This window comes from Oncorhynchus clarkii, chromosome 12 (assembly GCF_045791955.1).
Source record: "Oncorhynchus clarkii lewisi isolate Uvic-CL-2024 chromosome 12, UVic_Ocla_1.0, whole genome shotgun sequence".
In the NCBI taxonomy this organism is placed as follows: Eukaryota; Metazoa; Chordata; class Actinopteri; order Salmoniformes; family Salmonidae; genus Oncorhynchus; species Oncorhynchus clarkii.
In genome coordinates, this window is record NC_092158.1 from 94,770,272 (window position 1) to 94,794,889 (window position 24,618).

The 24,618-nt window shown below is 48.7% G+C and overlaps 1 protein-coding gene across 1 annotated transcript in view; it reads right to left on the reverse strand.

The window, feature by feature from the left end:
- Positions 1-16,779, reverse strand: part of LOC139422610 (unconventional myosin-XV-like) — a 26,263-nt gene extending 9,484 nt beyond the window's left edge. Inside the window, exons 1-6 of the mRNA XM_071173756.1 lie at positions 16,678-16,779; positions 14,143-14,254; positions 5,171-5,373; positions 4,756-4,944; positions 2,153-2,213; positions 1,129-1,242 (exon numbers count right to left, since the gene is read on the reverse strand). Coding sequence (XP_071029857.1) covers positions 1,129-1,242; positions 2,153-2,213; positions 4,756-4,944; positions 5,171-5,373; positions 14,143-14,254; positions 16,678-16,779 — 781 coding nt within the window. The remainder of the gene's footprint in view (positions 1-1,128; positions 1,243-2,152; positions 2,214-4,755; positions 4,945-5,170; positions 5,374-14,142; positions 14,255-16,677) is intronic.
- Between the last annotated feature and the right edge of the window lie 7,839 nt (positions 16,780-24,618).

Sequence of the window (24,618 nt, forward strand, 5' to 3'; positions counted from 1 at the left end):
AATATGTAAAGTGTTGGTCCCATGTTTCATGAGAAACAAAAGATCCCAGAAATCTTCCATACGCACAAAAAGCTCCTTTCTCCCAAATGTTTTGCACAAATTCGTTTACATCCCTGTTAGTGAGCATTTCTCCATTGTCAAGATAATCCATCCACCTGACAGGTATGTCATATCAAGAAGCTGATTAAACAACATGATCATTACACAGGTGCACCTTGTGCTGGGCATAATAAAAGGCCACTCTAAAATGTGCTCTAAAATGTGCAGTTTTGTCACAGATGTCTCAAGTTTTGAGGGAACGTGCAATTGGCATGCTGACTGCAGGAATGTCCACCAGGGCTGTTGTCAGAGAAATGTCTCTACCGTAAGCGGCCTGCAACGTCATTTTAAAACATTTGGCAGTACGTTCAACCGGCCTCACAACCACGCCAGACCTCCACATCCGGCTTCTTCACCTGTGGGATCGTCTGAGACCGGCCACCCGGACAGCTGATGAAACTGTAGGTTTGCACAACCCAAGAATTTCTGCACAAACGTCCAGAAATCATCTCAGGGAAGGTCATCTGTGTGCTCGTTACCCTCACCAGGGTCTGGACCTGACTGCAGTCCGACCCTCACCAGGGTCTCGACCTGACTGCAGTCCGACCCTCACCAGGGTCTCGACCTGACTGCAGTTCGACCCTCACCAGGATCTGGACCTGACTGCAGTTCGACCCTACCCAGGGTCTCCACCTGACTGCAGTTCGACCCTCACCAGGGTCTCCACCTAACTGCAGTCCGACCCTCACCAGGGTCACGACCTGAATCTAGTTCGTCCCTCACCAGGGTCTCGACCTGACTGCAGTCCGACCCTCACAAGGGTCTCGACCTGACTGCAGTTCGACCCTCACCAGGGTCTGGACCTGACTGCAGTTCCACCCTCACCAGGGTCTCGACCTGACTGCAGTTCGACCCTCACCAGGGTCTCGACCTGACTGCAGTTCGACCCTCACCAGGGTCTCGACCTGACTGCAGTTCGACCCTCACCAGGGTCTCCACCTGACTGCAGTTCGACCCTCACCAGGGTCTCCACCTGACTGCAGTTCGACCCTCACCAGGGTCTCCACCTGACTGCAGTTCGACCCTCACCAGGATCTCCACCTGACTGCAGTTCGACCCTCACCAGGATCTCCACCTGACTGCAGTTCGACGTTGGAGCCGACTTCAGTGGGCAAATGTTCACTTTCAATGGCCACTGGTACGCTGGAGAAGTGTGCTCTTCACAGATGAATCCCGGTTTCAACTGTACCGGGCATCGTGTGGGCGAGCGGTTTGCTGATGTCAACGTTGTGAACAGAGTGCCCCATGGTGGTGGGGTTATGGTATGGGCAGACATAAGCTACGGACAACGAACTCAATGGCATTTTTTCAATGGCAATTTAAATGCACAGAGATATCGTGAGGAGATCCTGAGGCCCATTGTCGTTCCATTCATCCGCCGCCATCACCTCATGTTTCAGCATGATAATGTACGGCCCCATGTCACAAGGATCTGTACACAATTCCTGGAAGCTGAACATGTCCCAGTTCTTCCATTGCCTGCATACTCACCAGACATGTCACCCACTGAGCATGTTTGGGATGCTCTGGATCTACGTGTACGACAGCGTGTTCCAGTTCCAGCAACTTCACACAGCCCATGAAGAGGAGTGGGACAACATTCCACAGGCCCCAATCAACATCCTGATCAACTCTATGTGAAGGAGATGTGTCGTGCTGCATGAGCCAAACGGTGGTCAAACCAGATACTGACTGGTTCTGATCCACACCAGATACTGACTGGTTCTGATCCACACCCCCCTCCCTACCTTTTTAATAGGAATCTGTGACCAACAGATGCATGTCTGTATTCCCAGTCATGTCAAATCCATAGATTAGGGCCTAATTAATTAATTTAAATTGACAGATTTCCATATTCGAACTGTAACTCTATAAAATAATTGAAATGGTTTCATGTTGCGTTTAATATTTTAGTTCAGTATATTTGATCAGAAGCCATTGGCTAAGTCCCAAATGGTACACAGTTCCCTACATAGTCCACGTCTGGAGCTCTGGTCAGAAGTAGTGTACTGTGTAGGGAATAGGGTTCCATTTGGGAACAGGGTTGTCTTACCCAGGGAGATGTCAGCTGACACCTTGTTCATGTTGCTGTCTGTGAAGTCTATCAGAGACTCCTGGAGAGGGGACTGGGGAAACAAACACACAGAATACACACCCAGTCTGAATACTCAGGATACACACCCAGTCTGAATACTCAGGATACATCCTCAGAATACACACCCAGGCTGAATACTCAGGATACATACTCAGAATACACACCCAGTCTGAATACTCAGGATACATACTCAGAATACACATCCAGTCTGAATACTCAGGATACATACTCAGAATACACACCCAGTCTGAATACTCAGAATACATACTCAGAATACACACCCAGTCTGAATACTCAGAATACACACCCAGGCTGAATACTCAGAATACACACCCAGTCTGAATACTCAGGGTACATACTCAGAATACACATCCAGTCTGAATACTCAGGATACATACTCAGAATACACACCCAGTCTGAATACTCAGGATACATACTCAGAATACACATCCAGTCTGAATACTCAGGATACATACTCAGAATACACACCCAGTCTGAATACTCAGAATACATACTCAGAATACACACCCAGTCTGAATACTCAGAATACACACCCAGTCTAAATACACAGAATACACACCCAGTCTGAATACTCAGGATACATACTCAGAATACACCTCCAGTCTGAATACTAAGAATACATACTCAGAATACACACCCAGTCTGAATACTCAGAATACACACCCAGTCTAAATACTCAGGATACACACCCAGTCTGAATACTCAGAATACATACTCAGAATACACACCCAGTCTGAATACTTAGAATACATACTCAGAATACACACCCAGGCTGAATACTCAGAATACACACCCAGTCTGAATATTCAGAATACACACCCAGTCTGAATATTCAGAATACACACCCAGTCTGAATACTCAGAATACACACCCAGTCTGAATACTCAGAATACATACTCAGAATACACACCAAGTCTGAATACTCAGAATACACACCCAGTCTGAATACTCAGAATACACACCCAGTCTGAATACTCAGAATACATACTCAGAATATACAGTCAGAAAACAGTATAGTACAGGGGATGTGTATCTGTTGTCTGTAGTACAGTACAGGGGATGTGTATCTGTATCTGTTGTCTGTAGTACAGTACAGGGGATGTGTATCTGTTGTCTGTAGTACAGTACAGGGGATGTGTATCTGTTGTCTGTAGTACAGTACAGGGGATGTGTAGCTGTTGTCTGTAGTATAGTACAGGGGATGTGTAACTGTTGTCTGTAGTATAGTACAGGGGATGTGTATCTGTTGTCTGTAGTACAGTACAGGGGATGTGTATCTGTTGTCTGTAGTACAGTACAGGGGATGTGTATCTGTTGTCTGTAGTACAGTACAGGGGATGTGTATCTGTTGTCTGTAGTACAGTACAGGGGATGTGTATATGCTGTCTGTAGTACAGTACAGGGGATGTGTATCTGTAGTCTGTAGTACAGTACAGGGGATGTGTATCTGTTGTCTGTAGTATAGTACAGTGGATGTGTATCTGTTGTCTGTAGTACAGTACAGGGGATGTGTATCTGTTGTCTGTAGTATTGTACAGGGGATGTGTATCTGTTGTCTGTAGTACAGTACAGGGGATGTGTATCTGTTGTCTGTAGTACAGTACAGGGGATGTGTATCTGTTGTCTGTAGTACAGTACAGGGGATGTGTATCTGTTGTCTGTAGTACAGTACAGGGGATGTGTATCTGTTGTCTGTAGTATAGTACAGGGGATGTGTATCTGTTGTCTGTAGTACAGTACAGGGGATGTGTATCTGTATCTGTTGTCTGTAGTACAGTACCGGGGATGTGTATCTGTTGTCTGTAGTATAGTACAGGGGATGTGTATCTGTTGTCTGTAGTACAGGACAGGGGATGTGTATCTGTTGTCTGTAGTACAGTACAGGGGATGTGTATCTGTTGTCTGTAGTACAGTACAGGGGATGTGTATATGTTGTCTGTAGCACAGTACAGGGGATGTGTATCTGTTGTCTGTAGTACAGTACAGGGGATGTGTATCTGTATCTGCTGTCTGTAGTACAATACAGGGGATGTGTATCTGTTGTCTGTAGTATAGTACAGGGGATGTGTATCTGTTGTCTGTAGTACAGTACAGGGGATGTGTATCTGTTGTCTGTAGTATAGTACAGGGGATGTGTATCTGTTGTCTGTAGTACAGTACAGGGGATGTGTATCTGTTGTCTGTAGTATAGTACAGGGGATGTGTATCTGCTGTCTGTAGTATAGTACAGGGGATGTGTATCTGTTGTCTGTAGTACATTACAGGGGATGTGTATCTGTTGTCTGTAGTACAGTACAGGGGATGTGTATCTGTTGTCTGTAGTATAGTACAGGGGATGTGTATCTGTTGTCTGTAGTACAGTACAGGGGATGTGTATCTGTTGTCTGTAGTATAGTACAGGGGATGTGTATCTGCTGTCTGTAGTATAGTACAGGGGATGTGTATCTGTTGTCTGTAGTACAGTACAGGGGATGTGTATCTGTTGTCTGTAGTACAGTACAGGGGATGTGTAACTCAACAGGTTGCTGTGTGATTCTCACCTTAGAGTATGTAACCATGTCAGCTGGTTCTCTGGTATCCTTCCCCTTCCTGGTCTTTAGCTGGTCCCTGTGTCTCTGAGCCCGTCTGTAGTACTTCCTGGAGAACTCCTCCATGGTGTACTGACTGGCCTGTAGAGGGAGTCCCTCTAGATGGAGACTGCTGCTGTCCTCACCATACCCTACCACAGCCTGACACACACGCACACGCACGCACACACACACGCACACAGACACACACACACACACACACACACACACACACACACACAGAATATTAGAGAGTGAATGTACGCATGTCTGCATGTAGCATGTACTGTGTGTGTGTGTGTGTGTGTGTGTGTGTGTGTGTGTGTGTGTGTGTGTGTGTGTGTGTGTGTGTGTGTGTGTCTGTGTCTGTGTCTGTCTCTGTGTGTACCTCTGTGTTGAGGTCCAGTTCATGGGCGGCGACTGTAGAGCCCATCGCCACGGCGATTGCAGCGGAAGCGGCAACACGGCCGTGTCTGTCACGAGGCTCCGTCCTCTCAGCAGGGAGAACCAGAAAGTCTGGAGCGGCCACCGGCTGAACACACTCACCTGGAAACACACCCCACCGTCCGTACACCGCCCCGTACCGCCAGCCTACACACACACACAGAGTTATAACATACCGTGCAAATTCACCAGCATCAACGCCCGTACACCACCAGCCCACAAACACACGCAAGCACATGCACGCGCGTGCACACACACACACACACACACACACACACACACACACACACACACACAGTTTTCCATTTCCAGCCACCTACTTTTTTTCCCACTTTAAATGAACTAGGCTACTTTTTAATTTAAAAGTTTCAGTTCACTAGTCTGTCGATTCCTCTCCCGCTAGAATGAACGATATGCATCTTCTCTGCGCCTGTCATTCACAAAGCGAGCGATGACAGGAAAAGCAGTCTGCTGTCTGTCCTGCCTCCCGGGAACAATTTGAGTACGCTGTAGTTGGTTGTAGTTAGATTTCTTTACACAGAGGAGGGAGAGAGCATGATGCTGGTGAATTTGCACGTCCCATGTAATGTAATGCTGCGTTCAAGACAACTGGGAACTCGAAAATCTCTGACTTCAGTGAGTTCAAGGCAACTGGGAACTCGGGAATCTCTGACTTCAGTGAGTTCAAGGCAACTGGGAACTCGAAAATCTCTGACTTCAGTGAGTTCAAGGCAACAGGGAACTCTGGGAATCTCTGACTTCAGTGAGTTCAAGACAACAGGGAACTCTGGGAATCTCTGACTTCAGTGAGTTCAAGACAACAGGGAACTCTGGGAATCTCTGACTTCAGTGAGTTCAAGACAACAGGGAACTCTGGGAATCTCTGACTTCAGTGAGTTCAAGACAACAGGGAACTCTGGGAATCTCTGACTTCAGTGAGTTCAAGACAACAGGGAACTCGGGAATCTCTGACTTCAGTGAGTTCAAGGCAACTGGGAACTCTGGGAATCTCTGACTTCAGTGAGTTCAAGACAACAGGGAACTCGGGAATCTCTGACTTCAGTGAGTTCAAGACAACAGGGAACTCGGGAATCTCTGACTTCAGTGAGTTCAAGGCAACTGGGAACTCTGGGAATCTCTGACTTCAGTGAGTTCAAGACAACAGGGAACTCGGGAATCTCTGACTTCAGTGAGTTCAAGGCAACTGGGAACTCGGGAATCTCTTGACTTCAGTGAGTTCAAGGCAACAGGGAACTCGGGAATCTCTGACTTCAGTGAGTTCAAGACAACAGGGAACTCGGGAATCTCTGACTTCAGTGAGTTCAAGACAACAGGGAACTCTGGGAATCTCTGACTTCAGTGAGTTCAAGACAACAGGGAACTCTGGGAATCTCTGACTTCAGTGAGTTCAAGGCAACTGGGAACTCGGGAATCTCTTGACTTCAGTGAGTTCAAGGCAACAGGGAACTCGGGAATCTCTGACTTCAGTGAGTTCAAGACAACAGGGAACTCGGGAATCTCTGACTTCAGTGAGTTCAAGACAACAGGGAACTCTGGGAATCTCTGACTTCAGTGAGTTCAAGACAACAGGGAACTCTGGGAATCTCTGACTTCAGTGAGTTCAAGACAACAGGGAACTCTGGGAAGAAAAACTAGCTCCGACTGGGAAAAATAGTTTTGAACTGTCATCCAACTCTGAATTCTAAGTCAGAAACTCTGGCATCTTTCTAGAGCTGTGACTTTCTGACCTGAAGATCACTGACCTCATGATTTGACCTCGTTTTTCCCCCCCCAGAGATCCCGGTTGTCTTGAAAGCACCATTAGTGGTAACGATGAGTGGAAATCCATGACTTAGTTAATTGTTTTTCTAGCCCATTCATTTTATTCTTTGCGTTTCACACAGCCAGCGCAGCCGCAGAGTCGAGGCGGAAGAAGGCGACTTACGGTGCACTGATTGACAACTGAACAGCAAGTGTTGACTAGGTTTATCAAAGGTGTCGAACTGACTGAATAAATTATCGTATATCGCTTTGCCATTCATAAATCATTAAGACATAGTTTTACTAGTTTAACTTTTATTTAACTAGGCTAGTAAATTAAAAACAAATTATTATTTACAATGACAGCTTACAATGCAACGTGGTTATACAGTGGTTCCTCCTTTAAAAGTTGTGAGTTTACACCGCAGGACTTAGAGGTATCCAGTATCACGGCTCCAGACCACCACCAGGGGGAGTTAGAGGTACCCAGCATCACGGTTCCATACCACCACCAGGGGGAGTTAGAGGTACCCAGTGTCACGGCTCCAGACCACCACCAGGGGGAGTTAGAGGTACCCAGTTTCACGGCTCCAGACCACCACCAGGGGGAGTTAGAGGTACCCAGTGTCACGGCTCCAGACCACCACCAGGGGGAGTTAGAGGTACCCAGTGTCACGGCTCCAGACCACCACCAGGGGGAGTTAGAGGTACCCAGTTTCACGGCTCCAGACCACCACCAGGGGGAGTTAGAGGTACCCAGTGTCACGGCTTCATTGCTCCAGACCACCACCAGGGGGAGTTAGAGGTACCCAGTTTCACGGCTCCAGACCACCACCAGGGGGAGTTAGAGGTACCCAGTGTCACGGCTTCATTGCTCCAGACCACCACCAGGGGGAGTTAGAGGTACCCAGTTTCACGGCTTCATTGCTCCAGACCACCACCAGGGGGAGTTAGAGGTACCCAGTTTCACGGCTCCAGACCACCACCAGGGGGAGTTAGAGGTACCCAGTTTCACGGCTTCATTGCTCCAGACCAACACCAGGGGGAGTTAGAGGTACCCAGTGTCACGGCTTCATTGCTCCAGACCACCACCAGGGGGAGTTAGAGGTACCCAGTTTCACGGCTCCAGACCACCACCAGGGGGAGTTAGAGGTACCCAGTGTCACGGCTTCATTGCTCCAGACCACCACCAGGGGGAGTTAGAGGTACCCATTTTCACGGCTCCAGACCACCACCAGGGGGAGTTAGAGGTACCCAGTGTCACGGCTTCATTGCTCCAGACCACTGTTACGTTCCCCAGTTTATGTGTTGTAGTTTGTGTATTTGCATGTGTTTTATTTCAGGAAATGGCTTCCTGAAATCCCTCAAGCAGCTGATTGGTCGACTCCAGGGCTAATTGGAGAGCTGACCCCGCCCCCTCGTCAAGACACAGCTGTCTCCAGTTACACATTCATTCTGAAGCTATATAAAAGCCAGTGTTCTGTTCAGGAGAGAGAGATTTTGAAGGTAGGGATTGCTGAGAGAGATTTTGCTAGAGAGATTTTGCTAGAGAGATTTTGCTAGAGAGATTTTGCTAGAGAGATTTGCTGAGGTCATTGCAGAGGTCATTGCAGAGCGATTGTTTGTGATAGAGAGATTTGCTTGGAGGTCATTGCAGAGAGATTTTGCTAAAGGTTGATTTTGCTGGGAGTTCATTGCTGAGAGGTGGGTATGTTCTGTGAGTTTGTTGCTCAGGTAGAGCTTAGTTGATGTCCTTTGTTTCTTAGTTTGTTTGTGAAATTGTTTAATATTCTGTTTCATTTGTTCCCAGGGGGGAAGGGGAAGGCACCTTGGGAGTGCTTAGGCAAGAGACCCGCGGGCATACATATACCCGTAGTATATTCACTGTCTAGGCACACTAGGTAAGACCTGGGCGGACCACCCCCTGTATTTTGGTTAGGGCACCAGGTGGTGCTAAATTAGGTAAAAGTGGTTAGGCAGGTAAGATAGGGGGGGGGGGGGGGGGCTTTGAGATTTACTTTCTTTGCTTTGGTTCCGTCCAGCCCCTTTTCCCCATAATACTGTGTAAAGGAATAAAGTCCTTGTAAACGGTACCACATTCTGTCTGTTGTCATTCTTACTCGCACCTACAGTCCATACCTTTTTCGCTTCACGGAGAGTTTAGTTGTAGCAGGGTGTTGCGTTCCCTCTTCATAGAGGCGTGCGTAACAACCACCACCAGGGGGAGTTAGAGGTACCGTGTCACGGCTCCAGACCACCACCAGGGGGAGTTAGAGGTACCCAGTGTCACGGCACCAGACCACCACCAGGGGGAGTTAGAGGTACCCAGCATCACGGCTCCAGACCAGCCGTGGAGCCGTGACCTAGTAGTACCCAGTGTCACGGCTTCATTGCTTCAGACCACCACAAGGGGGAGATAGAGGTACCCAGTTTGTCTGGGTGTCCATGGTATCACATCGGGACAAGTAAAGCAAATTATTTCCAAGGTTTCCTTTCCTAGGATGTCGGGGCTTGGCCAGACAGTAGCAATGTTTTCATGAACTTGTCCAGCAAATTTTTGTCAACATTTAGAAAGATCGCATAGAAAATATACTGAATAAAAATATGAAACGCAACATGCATTGTGTTGGTCCTGTGTTTCATCAGCTGAAATAAAAGATCCCAGAAATGTTCCATACTCACAAAAAGTGTATTTCTCTCAAATTTTGCCACAGATGTCTCAAGTTGAGGGAGCGTGCAATTGGCATGCTGACTGCAGGAATGTCCACCAGATCTGTTGCCAGAAACGTGAATGTTCATTTCTCTACCATAAGCCGCGTCCAATGTCATTTCAAAGAATTTTGCAGTACGTCCAGCCGCCCTCACAACCATAGACAACGCGTAGCCACGCCAACCCAGGACCTCCACATCTGCTTCTTCACCTGCGGGATCATGAGACCAGCCACGCCGACAGCTGATCAAACTGAGGACTATTTCTGTCTGAAATTAAGCCCCTTTGTTTGGAAAAACTCATTCTGATTGGCTGTGCCTGGCACCCCAAGTGGGCGCAGCCCTCCCAGGCTGCGCCCCTGCCCAGCCATGTGAAATCCATAGATTAGGGCCGAATGAAATGATTTCAATTGAATGATTTCCTTATATGAACTGCAACTCAGTAAAATCTTTGAAATAGTTGCATGTTGTGTTTAGGGTCTGTTGTTTAGCACCTAGCAAGAGGCCGTTGTTGTTTAGCACCCAGCAAGAGGCCTTTGTTGTTTAGCACCTAGCAAGAGGCTGTTGTTGTTTAGCACCTAGCAAGCGGCTGTTGTTTAGCACCTAGCAAGAGACTGTTGTTGTTTAGCACCTAGCAAGAGGCTGTTGTTGTTTAGCATCTAGCAAGAGGCCGTTGTTGTTTAGCACCTAGCAAGAGGCTGTTGTTTAGCACCTAGCAAGAGGCTGTTGTTTAGCACCTAGCAAGAGGCTGTTGTTGTTTAGCACCTAGCAAGAGGCTGTTGTTTAGCACCTAGCAAGAGGCTGTTGTTTAGCACCTAGCAAGAGACTGTTGTTGTTTAGCACATAGCAAGAGGCTGTTGTTGTTTAGCACCTAGCAAGAGGCTGTTGTTGTTTAGCACCTAGCAAGAGGCTGTCGTTGTTTAGCACCTAGCAAGAGGCTGTTGTTTAGCACCTAGCAAGAGGCTGTTGTTGCTTAGCACCTAGCAAGAGGCTGTTGTTTAGCGCCTAGCAAGAGGCTGTTGTTTAGCATCTAGAGGGCTGTTGTTGTTTAGCACCTAGCCTAGCAAGAGGCTGTTGTTTAGCATCTAGCAAGAGGCTGTTGTTGTTTAGCACCTAGCAAGAGGCTGTTGTTTAGCATCTAGCAAGAGGCTAGCACCTAGAAGAGGCTGTTGTTGTTGTTTAGCACCTAGCAAGAGGCTGTTGTTTAGCACCCAGCAAGAGGCTGTTGTTGTTTAGCACCCAGCAAGAGGCTGTTGTTGTTTAGCACCCAGCAAGAGGCTGTTGTTGTTTAGCACCCAGCAAGAGGCTGTTGTTTAGCACCTAGCAAGAGGCTGTTGTTGTTTAGCACCTAGCAAGAGGCTGTTGTTTAGCATCTAGCAAGAGGCTGTTGTTTAGCACCTAGCAAGAGGCTGTTGTTGTTGTTTAGCACCTAGCAAGAGGCTGTTGTTTAGCACCCAGCAAGAGGCTGTTGTTGTTTAGCACCCAGCAAAAGGCTGTTGTTTAGCACCTAGCAAGAGGCTGTTGTTGTTGTTTAGCACCTAGCAAGAGGCTGTTGTTTAGCACCTAGCAAGAGGCTGTTGTTTAGCACCTAGCAAGAGGCTGTTGTTGTTTAGCACCTAGCAAGAGGCTGTTGTTTAGCACCTAGCAAGAGGCTGTTGTTGTTGTTTAGCACCTAGCAAGAGGCTGTTGTTTAGCTGTGTTTTTGTAGCCTACATGTGATGGGAGAGTTTGAAAACAAATACCCACTGGATGTAAATAATAATGATGTCATTCTGCCAGGTAAGCATATGCTACTTTGTGGTTAAAATTTAATTAAGAAGGTTCCTGGGAAAGCCTTTCCACTCCTCCGAAACACGACCCCGCCTAGACGCGCTACTTCTTGACACACTGCTCGCTTAACCCGGAAGACAGTCGCACCAATTTGTCATAGGAAACACCGTACAGCTAGCTACCGGAGTCAGCCTGCACTGCGCCCGGGCCGCCAGAAGGAGTCGCTAGAGTGCAATGTGACAAGGGCAAAGCTGGGCCAATTGTGCGGCGCCTCATGGGTCTCCCGGTAGCGGCCGGCTGTAACACTGCCCGGGATCGAACCCGGATCTGTAGTGACGTCTCTAGCACTGCGATGCAGTGCCCTAGACTGGTAAACTTGATAAATTATTCTATATTTTGTCTGTGTATTTCAGATTGAATCAAGGCAGTAGAACGTACCAGAGGACACCAACATAGAGCTCCTTCAGCAAACAAAATGTGAACACCAGGGGCGCCTGGCTGGCTACTTATTCTATTTGGCTGGCTACTCTGTGTACCTGTAGAAAACACTGCCTGGGGACACCTGCCTGGCTACTCTGTGTACCTGTAGAAAACACTGCCTGGGGTCGCCTGGCTGGCTACTTATTCTATTTGGCTGGCTACTCTGTGTACCTGTAGAAAACACTGCCTGGGGTCGCCTGGCTGGCTACTTATTCTATTTGACTGGCTACTCTGTGTACCTGTAGAAAACACTGCCTGGGGTCGCCTGGCTGGCTACTCTATGTACCTGTAGAAAACACTGCCTGGGGTCGCCTGGCTGGCTACTCTATGTACCTGTAGAAAACACTGCCTGGGGACACCTGCCTGGCTACTCTGTGTACCTGTAGAAAACACTGGCTGGGGTCGCCTGGCTGGCTACTCTGTGTACCTGTAGAAAACACTGGCTGGCTACTCTATGTACTATATATACTGTACCAAGAAAGATTCACCACACCAAACCACCAGCCTCCACACACAGAGAAAGATGAACAAAGTATTCATGTACTATATATACTGTACCAGATCTACCGTAGTCTACATGTACTATATATACTGTACCAGATCTACCGTAGTCTACATGTCCTATATATACTGTACCAGATCTACCGTAGTCTACATGTCCTATATATACTGTACCAGATCTACCGTAGTCTACATGTCCTATATATACTGTACCAGATCTACCGTAGTCTACATGTCCTATATATACTGTACCAGATCTACCGTAGTCTACATGTACTATATATACTGTACCAGATCTACCGTAGTCTACATGTCCTATATATACTGTACCAGATCTACCGTAGTCTACATGTCCTATATATACTGTACCAGATCTACCGTAGTCTACATGTCCTATATATACTGTATATATACTGACAGTTTAAGAAGGGGCAAGACAGACAGACAGACAGACTGTTCACAGTCAGGAAACATGTCTGAGACCTCCAGACTTTAGCTCAGTGGGACTAGACAGTCCCAACAACAGCCCAGTCTGAATCCAGACTTTAGCTCAGTGGGACTAGACAGTCCCAACAACAGCCCAGTCTGAATCCAGACTTTAGCTCAGTGGGACTAGACAGTCCCAACAACAGCCCAATCTGAATCCAGACTTTAGCTCAGTGGGACTAGACAGTCCCAACAACAGCCCAGTCTGAATCCAGACTTTAGCTCAGTGGGACTAGACAGTCCCAACAACAGCCCAGTCTGAATATAGACTTTAGCTCAGTGGGACTAGACAGTCCCAACAACAGCCCAGTCTGAATCCAGACTTTAGCTCAGTGGGACTATACAGTCCCAACAACAGCCCAGTCTGAATCCAGACTTTAGCTCAGTGGGACTAGACAGTCCCAACAACAGCCCAGTCTGAATATAGACTTTAGCTCAGTGGGACTAGACAGTCCCAACAACAGCCCAGTCTGAATATAGACTTTAGCTCAGTGGGACTAGACAGTCCCAACAACAGCCCAGTCTGAATCCAGACTTTAGCTCAGTGGGACTAGACAGTCCCAACAACAGCCCAGTCTGAATCCAGACTTTAGCTCAGTGGGATTAGACAGTCCCAACAACAGCCCAGTCTGAATCCAGACTTTAGCTCAGTGGGACTAGACAGTCCCAACAACAGCCCAGTCTGAATCCAGACTTTAGCTCAGTGGGACTAGACAGTCCCAACAACAGCCCAGTCTGAATCCAGACTTTAGCTCAGTGGGATTAGACAGTCCCAACAACAGCCCAGTCTGAATATAGACTTTAGCTCAGTGGGACTAGACAGTCCCAACAACAGCCCAGTCTGAATATAGACTTTAGCTCAGTGGGACTAGACAGTCCCAACAACAGCCCAGTCTGAATCCAGACTTTAGCTCAGTGGGACTAGACAGTCCCAACAACAGCCCAGTCTGAATCCTAGTTGTTTCCTCACACAGCAACCAGAACACAACCAAACACGACGGGGTGTTAGTCACATGCAGGTCAACCACACACACAGGCCCCACCCACCAAACTCAGGAGTATCTCTCTTTAGTTCCTCCAGCAACATGACCTTCTTCCTGACGATGCAGCCGTAGCATCGGCCTACACCACACAATACAATGAGCAACACAGCTAACACAATGGGGACGTGTGTGTAGCTGTGTGTGTGTGTATGTCTGTGTGTCTCACCCTCCTCCAGCCCCTCCACGCTGTGTAATCTGATGATGTCTCCCTTGTGGAAGCTGAGCAGAGTTCTGTCCTCTGTGATGTAGTTCCTCACTGCGACCACATACTCAGAGTCCTGGGGAAAAAACATCCCATTTGTCCAAATCAATCTGGACGCAGAAAAAGGGTGATAATGTGTCCATCCTTTCTATCAGGTTGTAGAGTGAAGCCTGGAGTCCTGTTGAATGAACACAATCACTTTCCTACCTGTCTCACCCTCTAACCTGTCTCACCCTCTAACCTGTTTCACCCTCTAACCGGTTTCACCTCTCACCCTCTAACCTGTCTCACCCTCTAACCTGTTTCACCTGTCTCACCCTCTAACCTGTTTCACCCTCTAACCGGTTTCACCTGTCTCACCCTCTAACCTGTTTCACCCTCTAACCTGTCTCACCCTCTAACCTGTTTCACCCTCTAACCTGTTTCACCCTCTAACCGGTTTCACCTCTCACCCTCTAACCTGTCTCACCCTCTAACCTGTTTCACCTGTCTCACCCTATAACCTGTTTCACCCTCTAACCGGTTTCACCTGTCTCACCCTTTAACCTGTCTCACCCTCTAACCTGTTGCAACCTCTAACCTGTTTCACCCTCTAACCTGTCTCACCCTCCAACCTGTTTCACCCTCCAACCTGTCTCACTCTCTAACCAGTCTCACCCTCTAATCTGTCTCACCCTCTAACCTGTCTCACCCTCTAACCTGTCTCACCCTCTAACCTGTTTCACCTGTCTCACCCTCTAACCTGTTTCACCCTCTAACCTGTCTCACCCTCCAACCTGTTTCACCCTCCAACCTGTCTCACCCTATATCCTGTTATACACTCTAACCTGTCTCACCCTCTAACCTGTTTCACCCTCTAACCTGTTTCACCCTCTAACCTGTTTCACCTGTCTCACCCTCTAACCTGTCTCACTCTCTATCCGGTTATACACTCTAACCTGTCTCACCCTGTAACCTGTCTCACCCTCTCACCTGTCTCACCCTCTCACCTGTTATACACTCTAACCTGTCTCACCCTCTAACCTGTCTAACCCTCTAACCTATTTCACGTCTCACCCTCTAGCCTGTTTCACCCTCTAACCTGTCTAACCCTCTAACCTGTCTAACCCTCTAACGTGTCTCACCCTCTAACCTGTCTCACCCTCTAACCTGTCTAACCCTCTAACCTATTTCACGTCTCACCCTCTAGCCTGTTTCACCCTCTAAGCTGTCTAACCCTCTAACCTGTCTAACCCTCTAACCTGTCTCACCCTCTAGCCTGTTTCACCCTCTAACCTGTCTAACCCTCTAAACTGTCTCACCCTCTAGCCTGTCTAACCCTCTAACCTGTCTCACCCTATAGTCTGTTTCACCCTAAAACCTGTCTCACCCTCTAACCTGTCTCACCCTCTAACCTGTTATAACATCTAACCTGTCTCACCCTCTAACCTGTTTCACCCTCTAACCTGTTTCACCCTCTAACCTGTTTCACCTGTCTCAGCCTCTAACCTGTCTCACTCTCTATCCGGTTATACACTCTAACCTGTCTCACCCTGTAACCTGTCTCACCCTCTCACCTGTCTCACCCTCTCACCTGTTATACACTCTAATCTATCTCACCCTCTAACCTATTTCACGTCTCACCCTCTAGCCTGTTTCCCCCTCTAACCTGTTTCCCCCTCTAACCTGTCTCACCCTCTAACCTGTTATAACATCTAACCTGTCTCACCCCCTAAACTGTCTCACCATCTACCTGTCTCACCCTCTACCTGTTTTACACTACCTGTCTCACCCTCTAACCTGTCTCCCCCTCTAACCTGTTTCACCCTCCAACCTGTCTCACCCTCTAACCTGTCTCACCCTCCAACCTGTCTCACCCTCTAACCTGTCTCACCCTCTTGTCTGTTTCACCCTCTTGTCTGTTTCACCCTCTAACCTGTCTCACCCTCTAACCTGTCTCACCTTCTAACCTGACTCACCTTCTAACCTGTCTCACCCTCTAACCTGTCTCACCTTCTAACCTGACTCCCCCTCTAACCTGTCTCACCCTCTAACCTGTTATAACATCTAACCTGTCTCACCCCCTAAACTGTCTCACCATCTACCTGTCTCACCCTCTACCTGTTTTACACTACCTGTCTCACCCTCTAACCTGTCTCCCCCTCTAACCTGTTTCACCCTCCAACCTGTCTCACCCTCTAACCTGTTTCACCCTCTTGTCTGTTTCACCCTCTAACCTGTCTCACCCTCTAACCTGTCTCACCTTCTAACCTGACTCACCTTCTAACCTGTCTCACCCTCTAACCTGTCTCACCTTCTAACCTGACTCACCTTCTAACCTGTCTCACCCTCTAACCTGTCTCACCCTCTAACCTGTCTAACCCTCTAACCCATCTCACCCTCTAACCAGTCTCACCCTCTAACCTATCTAACCTGTCTCACCCTCTAACCTGTCTAACCTGTCTCACCCTCTAACCTGTCTAACCTGTCTCACCCTCTAACCTGTCTAACCTGTCTCACCTTCTTCAGTTCTGTGATGAAGTAGTCCACCATGTGTTTAACCTGTGGAGCCTTGGCGGAGAACAGAATCAGCTTCTCGTTGGTCAGGTTAAACTCCAACATGTTCTTAGATGGAATGGACACAAACAGGATGTCCGCGTAACTATGGAAACAAAAACAGAAACAAACAGATCTTTACCTTGTCAGCTTGGGGATTCGATCCAGCAACCTTTCGGGTTACTAGCCAATACTCTAACCACTAGGCTACCTGCGGCCCCGTGTGTGTGTGTGTGTGTGTGTGTGTGTGTGTGTGTGTGTGTGTGTGTGTGTGTGTGTGTGTGTGTGTGTGTGTGTGTGTGTGTGTGTGTGTGTGTGTGTGTGTGTGTGTGTGTGTGTGTGTGTGTGTGTGTGTGTTCAGTTTGTTATATCTGGAGTACTTCTCCTGTCCTATTCGGTGTCCTGTGTGAATTTAAGTGTGCTCTCTCTAATTCTCTCTTTCTTTCTCTCTCGGAGGACCTGAGCCCTAGGACCTTGCCTCAGGACTACCTGACATGATGACTCCTTGCTGTCCTCAGTCCACCTGGCCGTGCTGCTGCTCCGGTTTCAACTGTTCTGCCTTATTATTATTTGACCATGCTGGTCAATTATGAACATTTGAACATCTTGGCCATGTTCTGTTATAATCTCCACCCAGCACAGCCAGAAGAGGACTGGCCACCCCTCATAGCCTGGTTCCTCTCTAGGTTTCTTCCTAGGTTTTGGCCTTTCTAGGGAGTTTTTCCTAGCCACTGTGCTTCTACACCTGCATTGCTTGCTGTTTGGGGTTTTAGGCTGGGTTTCTGTACAGCACTTTGAGATATCAGCTGATGTACGAAGGGCTATATAAATACATTTGATTTGATTTTTGATTTGATTTGTGTGTGTGTGTGTGTTAATGTGTGTGTGTGTGTGTGTGTGTGTGTGTGTGTGTGTGTGTGTGTGTGTGTGTGTGTGTGTGTGTACCTGTAAGGGTGTAGCACTCTGAAGTAGTCTGGGACAACAGCGCTGCTTCTCACCATCTTCAGCAGCTTGATGCCTCGATGAGACACAGAGACCACCTGCACCCCAGTACCCACACTGCCCTGCAACACACACACTCTGTCAACATCAACAGGCTCACACACACACACAGTTATGAGACCACCTGCACCCCAGTACCCACACTGCCCTGCAACACACACACTCTGTCAACATCCACAGGCTCACACACACACACACACAGTTATGAGACCACCTGCACCCCAGTACCCACACTGCCCTGCAACACACACACTCTGTCAACACACACAGTTATGTAGCGTCCTCAACCCAACACCTAGCGACCTCACCCCAACACCTAGAGACCTCACCCCAACACCTAGCGTCCTCAACCCAACACCTAGCGTCCTCAACCCAACACTTAACGACCTCAACCCAACACCTAGCGATCTCAACCCAGCACCTAGCGACCTCAACCCAACACCTAGCGTCCTCAACCCAACACCTAGCGTCCCCAACCCAACACCTAGCGTCCCCAACCCAACACTTAACGATCTCAACCCAACACCTAGCGATCTCAACCCAACACCTAGCGACCTCTACCCAACACCTAGCGACCTCTACCCAACACCTAGCGACCTCTACCCAACACCTAGCGACCTCTACCCAACACCTAGCGACGTCTACCCAACACCTAGCGACCTCAACCCAACACCTAGCGACCTCAACCCAACACCTAGCGACCTCAACCCAAACACCTAGCGACCTCAACCCAAACACCTAGCGACCTCAACCCAACACCTAGCGACCTCAACCCAACACCTAGCGACCTCAACCCAAACACCTAGCGACCTCAACCCAAACACCTAGCGACCTCAACCCAAACACCTAGCGACCTCTACCCAAACACCTAGCGACCTCAACCCAACACCTAGCGACCTCAACCCAACACCTAGCGACCTCAACCCAACACCTAGCGACCTCAACCCAACACCTAGCGACCTCACCCCAACACCTAGCGACCTCAACCCAACACCTAGCGACCTCAACTTAACACCTAGCGACCTCAACCCAACACCTAGCGACCTCACCCCAACACCTAGCGACCTCAACCCAACACCTAGCGACCTCAACCCAACACCTAGCGACCTCAACCCAACACCTAGCGACCTCAACCCAACACCTAGCGATCTCAACCCAACACCTAGCGACCTCAACCCAACACCTAGCGACCACAACCCAACACCTAGCGACCTCAACCCAACACCTAGCGACCTCAACCCAACACCTAGCGACCTCAACCCAACACCTAGCGACCTCAACCCAACACCTAGCGACCTCAACCCAACACCTAGCGACCTCAACCCAACACCTAGCGACCTCAACCCAACACCTAGCGACCTCTACCCAACACCTAGCGACGTCCAATGTGTAATGTGTTGTGTTGACAGTCGCTGGACCCGGGTAGGAGTACTGGGTGGAGCTACCCCAGATATAGCTACGGTATATAGGCTCACACACAGAGACACACTCACCGAGGCAGGGAAGAGTCGTGAGAAATATATTTCCCAGGAGTCTCTGGCCATCGTCACGATCTTCTTCTTCACACTCTCATCCTGTGTGGCTCCATCCTGACCCACCTGGTGCTCCACTACACACACACACAGTCACACAGTCACACAGACAGACAGACAGACAGACAGACAGACAGACAGACAGACAGACACTGAGTAATGATGGTTCTAATAGTTTGTGGTGTTTTATGGGGTTTGATGGTGTTTTGTGGTGGGTTGTGGTGTTATGTGGTAGGTTGTGATGTTGTGTGGTGGGTCGTGGTGTTTTGTGGTGGGTTGTAGTGTTGTGTGGTGGGTTGTGGTGTTATGTGGTGGCTCGTGGTGTTGTATGGTGGGTTGTGGTGTTATGTGGTGGGTTGTGGTGTTGTGTGGTGGGTTGTGGTGTTGTGTGGTGGGTTGTGGTGTTGTGTGGTGGGTTGTAGTGTTGTGTGGTGGGTTGTGGTGTTGTATGGTGGGTTGTGGTGTAGTGTGGTGGGTTGTGGTGTTGTGTGGTGGGTTGTGGTGTGGGTTGTAGTGTTGTGTGGTGGGTTGTGGTGTTGTGTGGTGGTTTGTGGTGTTATGTTGTGGGTTGTGGTGTTGTGTGGTGGGTTGTGGTGTAGTGTGGTGGGTTGTGGTGTTGTGTGGTGGGTTGTGGTGTTGTGTGGTGGGTTGTGGTGTTGTGTGGTGGGTTGTGGTGTTGTGTGGTGGTTCAAATCAAATCAAATTTTATTTGTCACATTCACATGGTTAGCAGATGTTAATGCGAGTGTAGCGAAATGCTTGTGCTTCTAGTTCCGACAATGCAGTAATAACCAACAAGTAATCTAACTAACAATTCCAAAACTACTGTCTTATACACAGTGTAAGGGGATAAAGAATATGTAAATAAAGATATATGGATGAGTGATGGTACAGAGCAGCATAGGCAAGATACAGTAGATGGTATCGAGTACAGTATATACATATGAGATGAGTATGTAAACAAAGTGGCATAGTTAAAGTGGCTAGTGATACATGTATTACATAAGGATGTAGTAGATGATATAGAGTACAGTATGTACATATGAGATGAATAATGTAGGGTATGTAAACATATTAGGTAGCATTGTTTAAAGTGGCTAGTGATATATTTTACATCATTTCCCATCAATTCCCATTATTAAAGTGGCTGGAGTTGAGTCAGTGTGTTGGCAGCAGCCACTCAATGTTAGTGGTGGCTGTTTAACAGTCTGATGGCCTTGAGATAGAAGCTGTTTTTCAGTCTCTCGGTCCCAGCTTTGATGCACCTGTACTGACCTCGCCTTCTGGATGATAGCGGGGTGAACAGGCAGTGGCTCGGGTGGTTGTTGTCCTTGATGATCTTTATGGCCTTCCTGTAACATCGGGTGGTGTAGGTGTCCTGGAGGGCAGGTAGTTTTCCCCCGGTGATGCGTTGTGCAGACCTCACTACCCTCTGGAGAGCCTTACGGTTGTGGGCGGAGCAGTTGCCGTACCAGGCGGTGATACAGCCCGACAGGATGCTCTCGATTGTGCATCTGTAGAAGTTTGTGAGTGCTTTTGGTGACATGCCGAATTTCTTCAGCCTCCTGAGGTTGAAGAGGCGCTGCTGCGTCTTCTTCACGATGCTGTCTGTGTGAGTGGACCAATTCAGTTGGTCTGTGATGTGTATGCCGAGGAACTTAAAACTTACTACCCTGTCCACTACTGTTCCATCGATGTGGATAGGGGGGTGTTCCCTCTGCTGTTTCCTGAAGTCCACAATCATCTCCTTAGTTTTGTTGACGTTGAGTGTGAGGTTATTTTCCTGACACCACACTCCAAGGGCCCTCACCTCCTCCCTGTAAGCCGTCTCGTCGTTGTTGGTAATCAAGCCTACCACTGTTGTGTCGTCCGCAAACTTGATGATTGAGTTGGAGGCGTGCGTGGCCACGCAGTCGTGGGTGAACAGGGAGTACAGGAGAGGGCTCAGAACGCACCCTTGTGGGGCCCCAGTGTTGAGGATCAGCGGGGTGGAGATGTTGTTGCCTACCCTCACCACCTGGGGGCGGCCCGTCAGGAAGTCCAGTACCCTGTTGCACAGGGCGGGGTCGAGACCCAGGGTCTCGAGCTTGATGACGAGCTTGGAGGGTACTATGGTGTTGAATGCCGAGCTGTAGTCGATGAACAGCATTCTCACATAGGTATTCCTCTTGTCCAGATGGGTTAGAGCAGTGTGCAGTGTGGTTGAGATTGCATCGTCTGTGGACCTATGTGGGCGGTAAGCAAATTGGAGTGGGTCTAGGGTGTCAGGTAGGGTGGAGGTGATATGGTCCTTGACTAGTCTCTCAAAGCACTTCATGATGACGGAAGTGAGTGCTACGGGGCGGTAGTCGTTTAGCTCAGTTACCTTAGCTTTCTTGGGAACAGGAACAATGGTGGCCCTCTTGAAGCATGTGGGAACAGCAGACTTGTATAGGGATTGATTGAATATGTCCGTAAACACACCGGCCAGCTGGTCTGCGCATGCTCTGAGGATGCGGCTGGGGATGCCGCCTGCAGCCTTGCGAGGGTTAACACGTTTAAATGTTTTACTCACCTCGGCTGCAGTGAAGGAGAGTCCGCATGTTTTCGTTGCAGGCCGTGTCAGTGGCACTGTATTGTCCTCAAAGCGGGCAAAAAAGTTATTTAGTCTGCCTGGGAGCAAGACATCCTGGTCCGTGACTGGGCTGGTTTTCTTCTTGTAGTCCGTGATTGACTGTAGACCCTGCCACATACCTCTTGTGTCTGAGCCGTTGAATTGAGATTCTACTTTGTCTCTATACTGACGCTTAGCTTGTTTGATAGCCTTGCGGGAGGGAATAGCTGCACTGTTTGTATTCGGTCATGTTACCAGTCACCTTGCCCTGATTAAAAGCAGTGGTTCGCGCTTTCAGTTTCACGCGAATGCTGCCATCAATCCACGGTTTCTGGTTAGGGAATGTTTTAATCGTTGCTATGGGAACGACATCTTCAACGCACGTTCTAATGAACTCGCACACCGAATCAGCGTATTCGTCAATGTTGTTATCTGACGCAATACGAAACATATCCCAGTCCACGTGATGGAAGCAGTCTTGGAGTGTGGAATCAGCTTGGTCAGACCAGCGTTGGACAGACCTCAGCGTGGGAGCTTCTTGTTTTAGTTTCTGTCTGTAGGCAGGGATCAGCAAAATGGAGTCGTGGTCAGCTTTTCCGAAAGGAAGGCGGGGCAGGGCCTTATATGCGTCGTGGAAGTTAGAATAACAATGATCCAAGGTTTTTCCAGCCCTGGTTGCGCAATCGATATGTTGATACAATTTAGGGAGTCTTGTTTTCAGATTAGCCTTGTTAAAATCCCCAGCTACAATGACTGCAGCCTCTGGTTTGTGGTGTTATGTGGTGGGTTGTGGTGTTGTGTGGTGGGTTGTGGTGTTGTGTGGTGGCTTGTGGTGTTTTGTGGTGGGTTGTGGTGTTATGTGGTGGGTTGTCGTGTTGTGTGGTGGGTTGTGGTGTTATGTGGTGGGTTGTGGTGTTATGTGGTGGGTTGTGGTGTTGTGTGGTGGGTTGTGGTGTGGTGTTGTGTGGTGTGGTGGGTTGTAGTGTTGTGTGGTGGGTTGTGGTGTTGTGTGGTGGGTTGTGGTGTTGTGTGGTGTTATATGGTGGGTTGTGGTGTTGTGTGGTGGGTTGTGGTGTTGCGTGGTGGGTTGGGGTGTTATATGGTGGGTTGTGGTGTTGTGTGGTTGGTTGTGGTGTTATATGGTGGGTTGTGGTGTTGTGTGGTGGGTTGTGGTGTTGTGTGGTGTTATATGGTGGGTTGTGGTGTTGTGTGGTTGGTTGTGGTGGGTTGTGGTGTTGTGTGGTGGGTTGTGGTGTTGTGTGGTGGGTTGTGGTGTTGTGTGGTGGGTTGTGGTGTTGTGTGGTGGGTTGTGGTGTTGTATGGTGGGTTGTGGTGTAGTGTGGTGGGTTGTGGTGTTGTGTGGTGGGTTGTGGTGTGGGTTGTAGTGTTGTGTGGTGGGTTGTGGTGTTGTGTGGTGGTTTGTGGTGTTATGTTGTGGGTTGTGGTGTTGTGTGGTGGGTTGTGGTGTTGTGTGGTTGGTTGTGGTGTTATATGGTGGGTTGTGGTGTTGTGTGGTGGGTTGTGGTGTTGTGTGGTGTTATATGGTGGGTTGTGGTGTTGTGTGGTTGGTTGTGGTGGGTTGTGGTGTTGTGTGGTGGGTTGTGGTGTTGTGTGGTGGGTTGTGGTGTTGTGTGGTGGGTTGTGGTGTAGTGTGGTGTTATATGGTGGGTTGTGGTGTTGTGTGGTGGGTTGTGGTGTTGTGTGGTGGGTTGTGGTGTTGTGTGGTGGGTTGTGGTGGGTTGTAGTGGTTTGATGGTGTTTGGTTTTGTTTTGATGGTGTTTTGTGGTGGTTCTAATGGTTGGTACCAAACATAGCCTTCATCTTGGTCCTCTCCTCCTGAGTGATGCGGATGCAGGCCTCTGAGAAGGTGTCGTGGACTATCTGTCTGAACAGCAGCTCCAGCAACAGAGGAGTGTTGAAGTTGTCTTTAGGGTAGAACACCTGCAGTACCACACCATCAACATAGACAATATCAAGACTTGGAATGAGCTCATTGGTTGGACAAACAATTATTTGACTTGTTCCTAATTGTCTTGAAGGATCATGACTGATTGTGACTGATTGATACCTTCCTCAGGTAAATCTCCCAGGGTGTGTTAGTGTGTGGGCCCCTCCTTCCTCTGGTAAATCTCTCAGGGTGTGTTAGTGTGTGTACCTCTTCCCTCAGGTAAATCTCTCAGGGTGTGTTAGTGTGTGGGCCCCTCCTTCCTCAGGTAAATCTCCCAGGGTGTGTTAGTGTGTGGGCCCCTCCTTCCTCAGGTAAATCTCTCAGGGTGTGTTAGTGTGTGTACCTCTTCCCTCAGGTAAATCTCTCAGGGTGTGTTAGTGTGTGGGCCCTCCTTCCTCAGGTAAATCTCTCAGGGTGTGTTAGTGCGTGGGCCCCTCCTTCCTCAGGTAAATCTCCCAGGGTGTGTTAGTGTGTGGGCCCCTCCTTCCTCAGGTAAATCTCTCAGGGTGTGTTAGTGTGTGTACCTCTTCCCTCAGGTAAATCTCTCAGGGTGTGTTAGTGCGTGGGCCCCTCCTTCCTCAGGTAAATCTCCCAGGGTGTGTTAGTGTGTGTACCTCTTTCCTCAGGTAAATCTCTCAGGGTGTGTAAGTGTGTGGGCCCCTCCCTCCTCAGGTAAATCTCCCAGGGTGTGTTAGTGTGTGTACCTCTTTCCTCAGGTAAATCCTCCAGGGTGTGTTAGTGTGTGGGGCCCTCCTTCCTCAGGTAAATCTCCCAGGGTGTGTTAGTGTGTGTACCTCTTTCCTCAGGTAAATCCTCCAGGGTGTGTTAG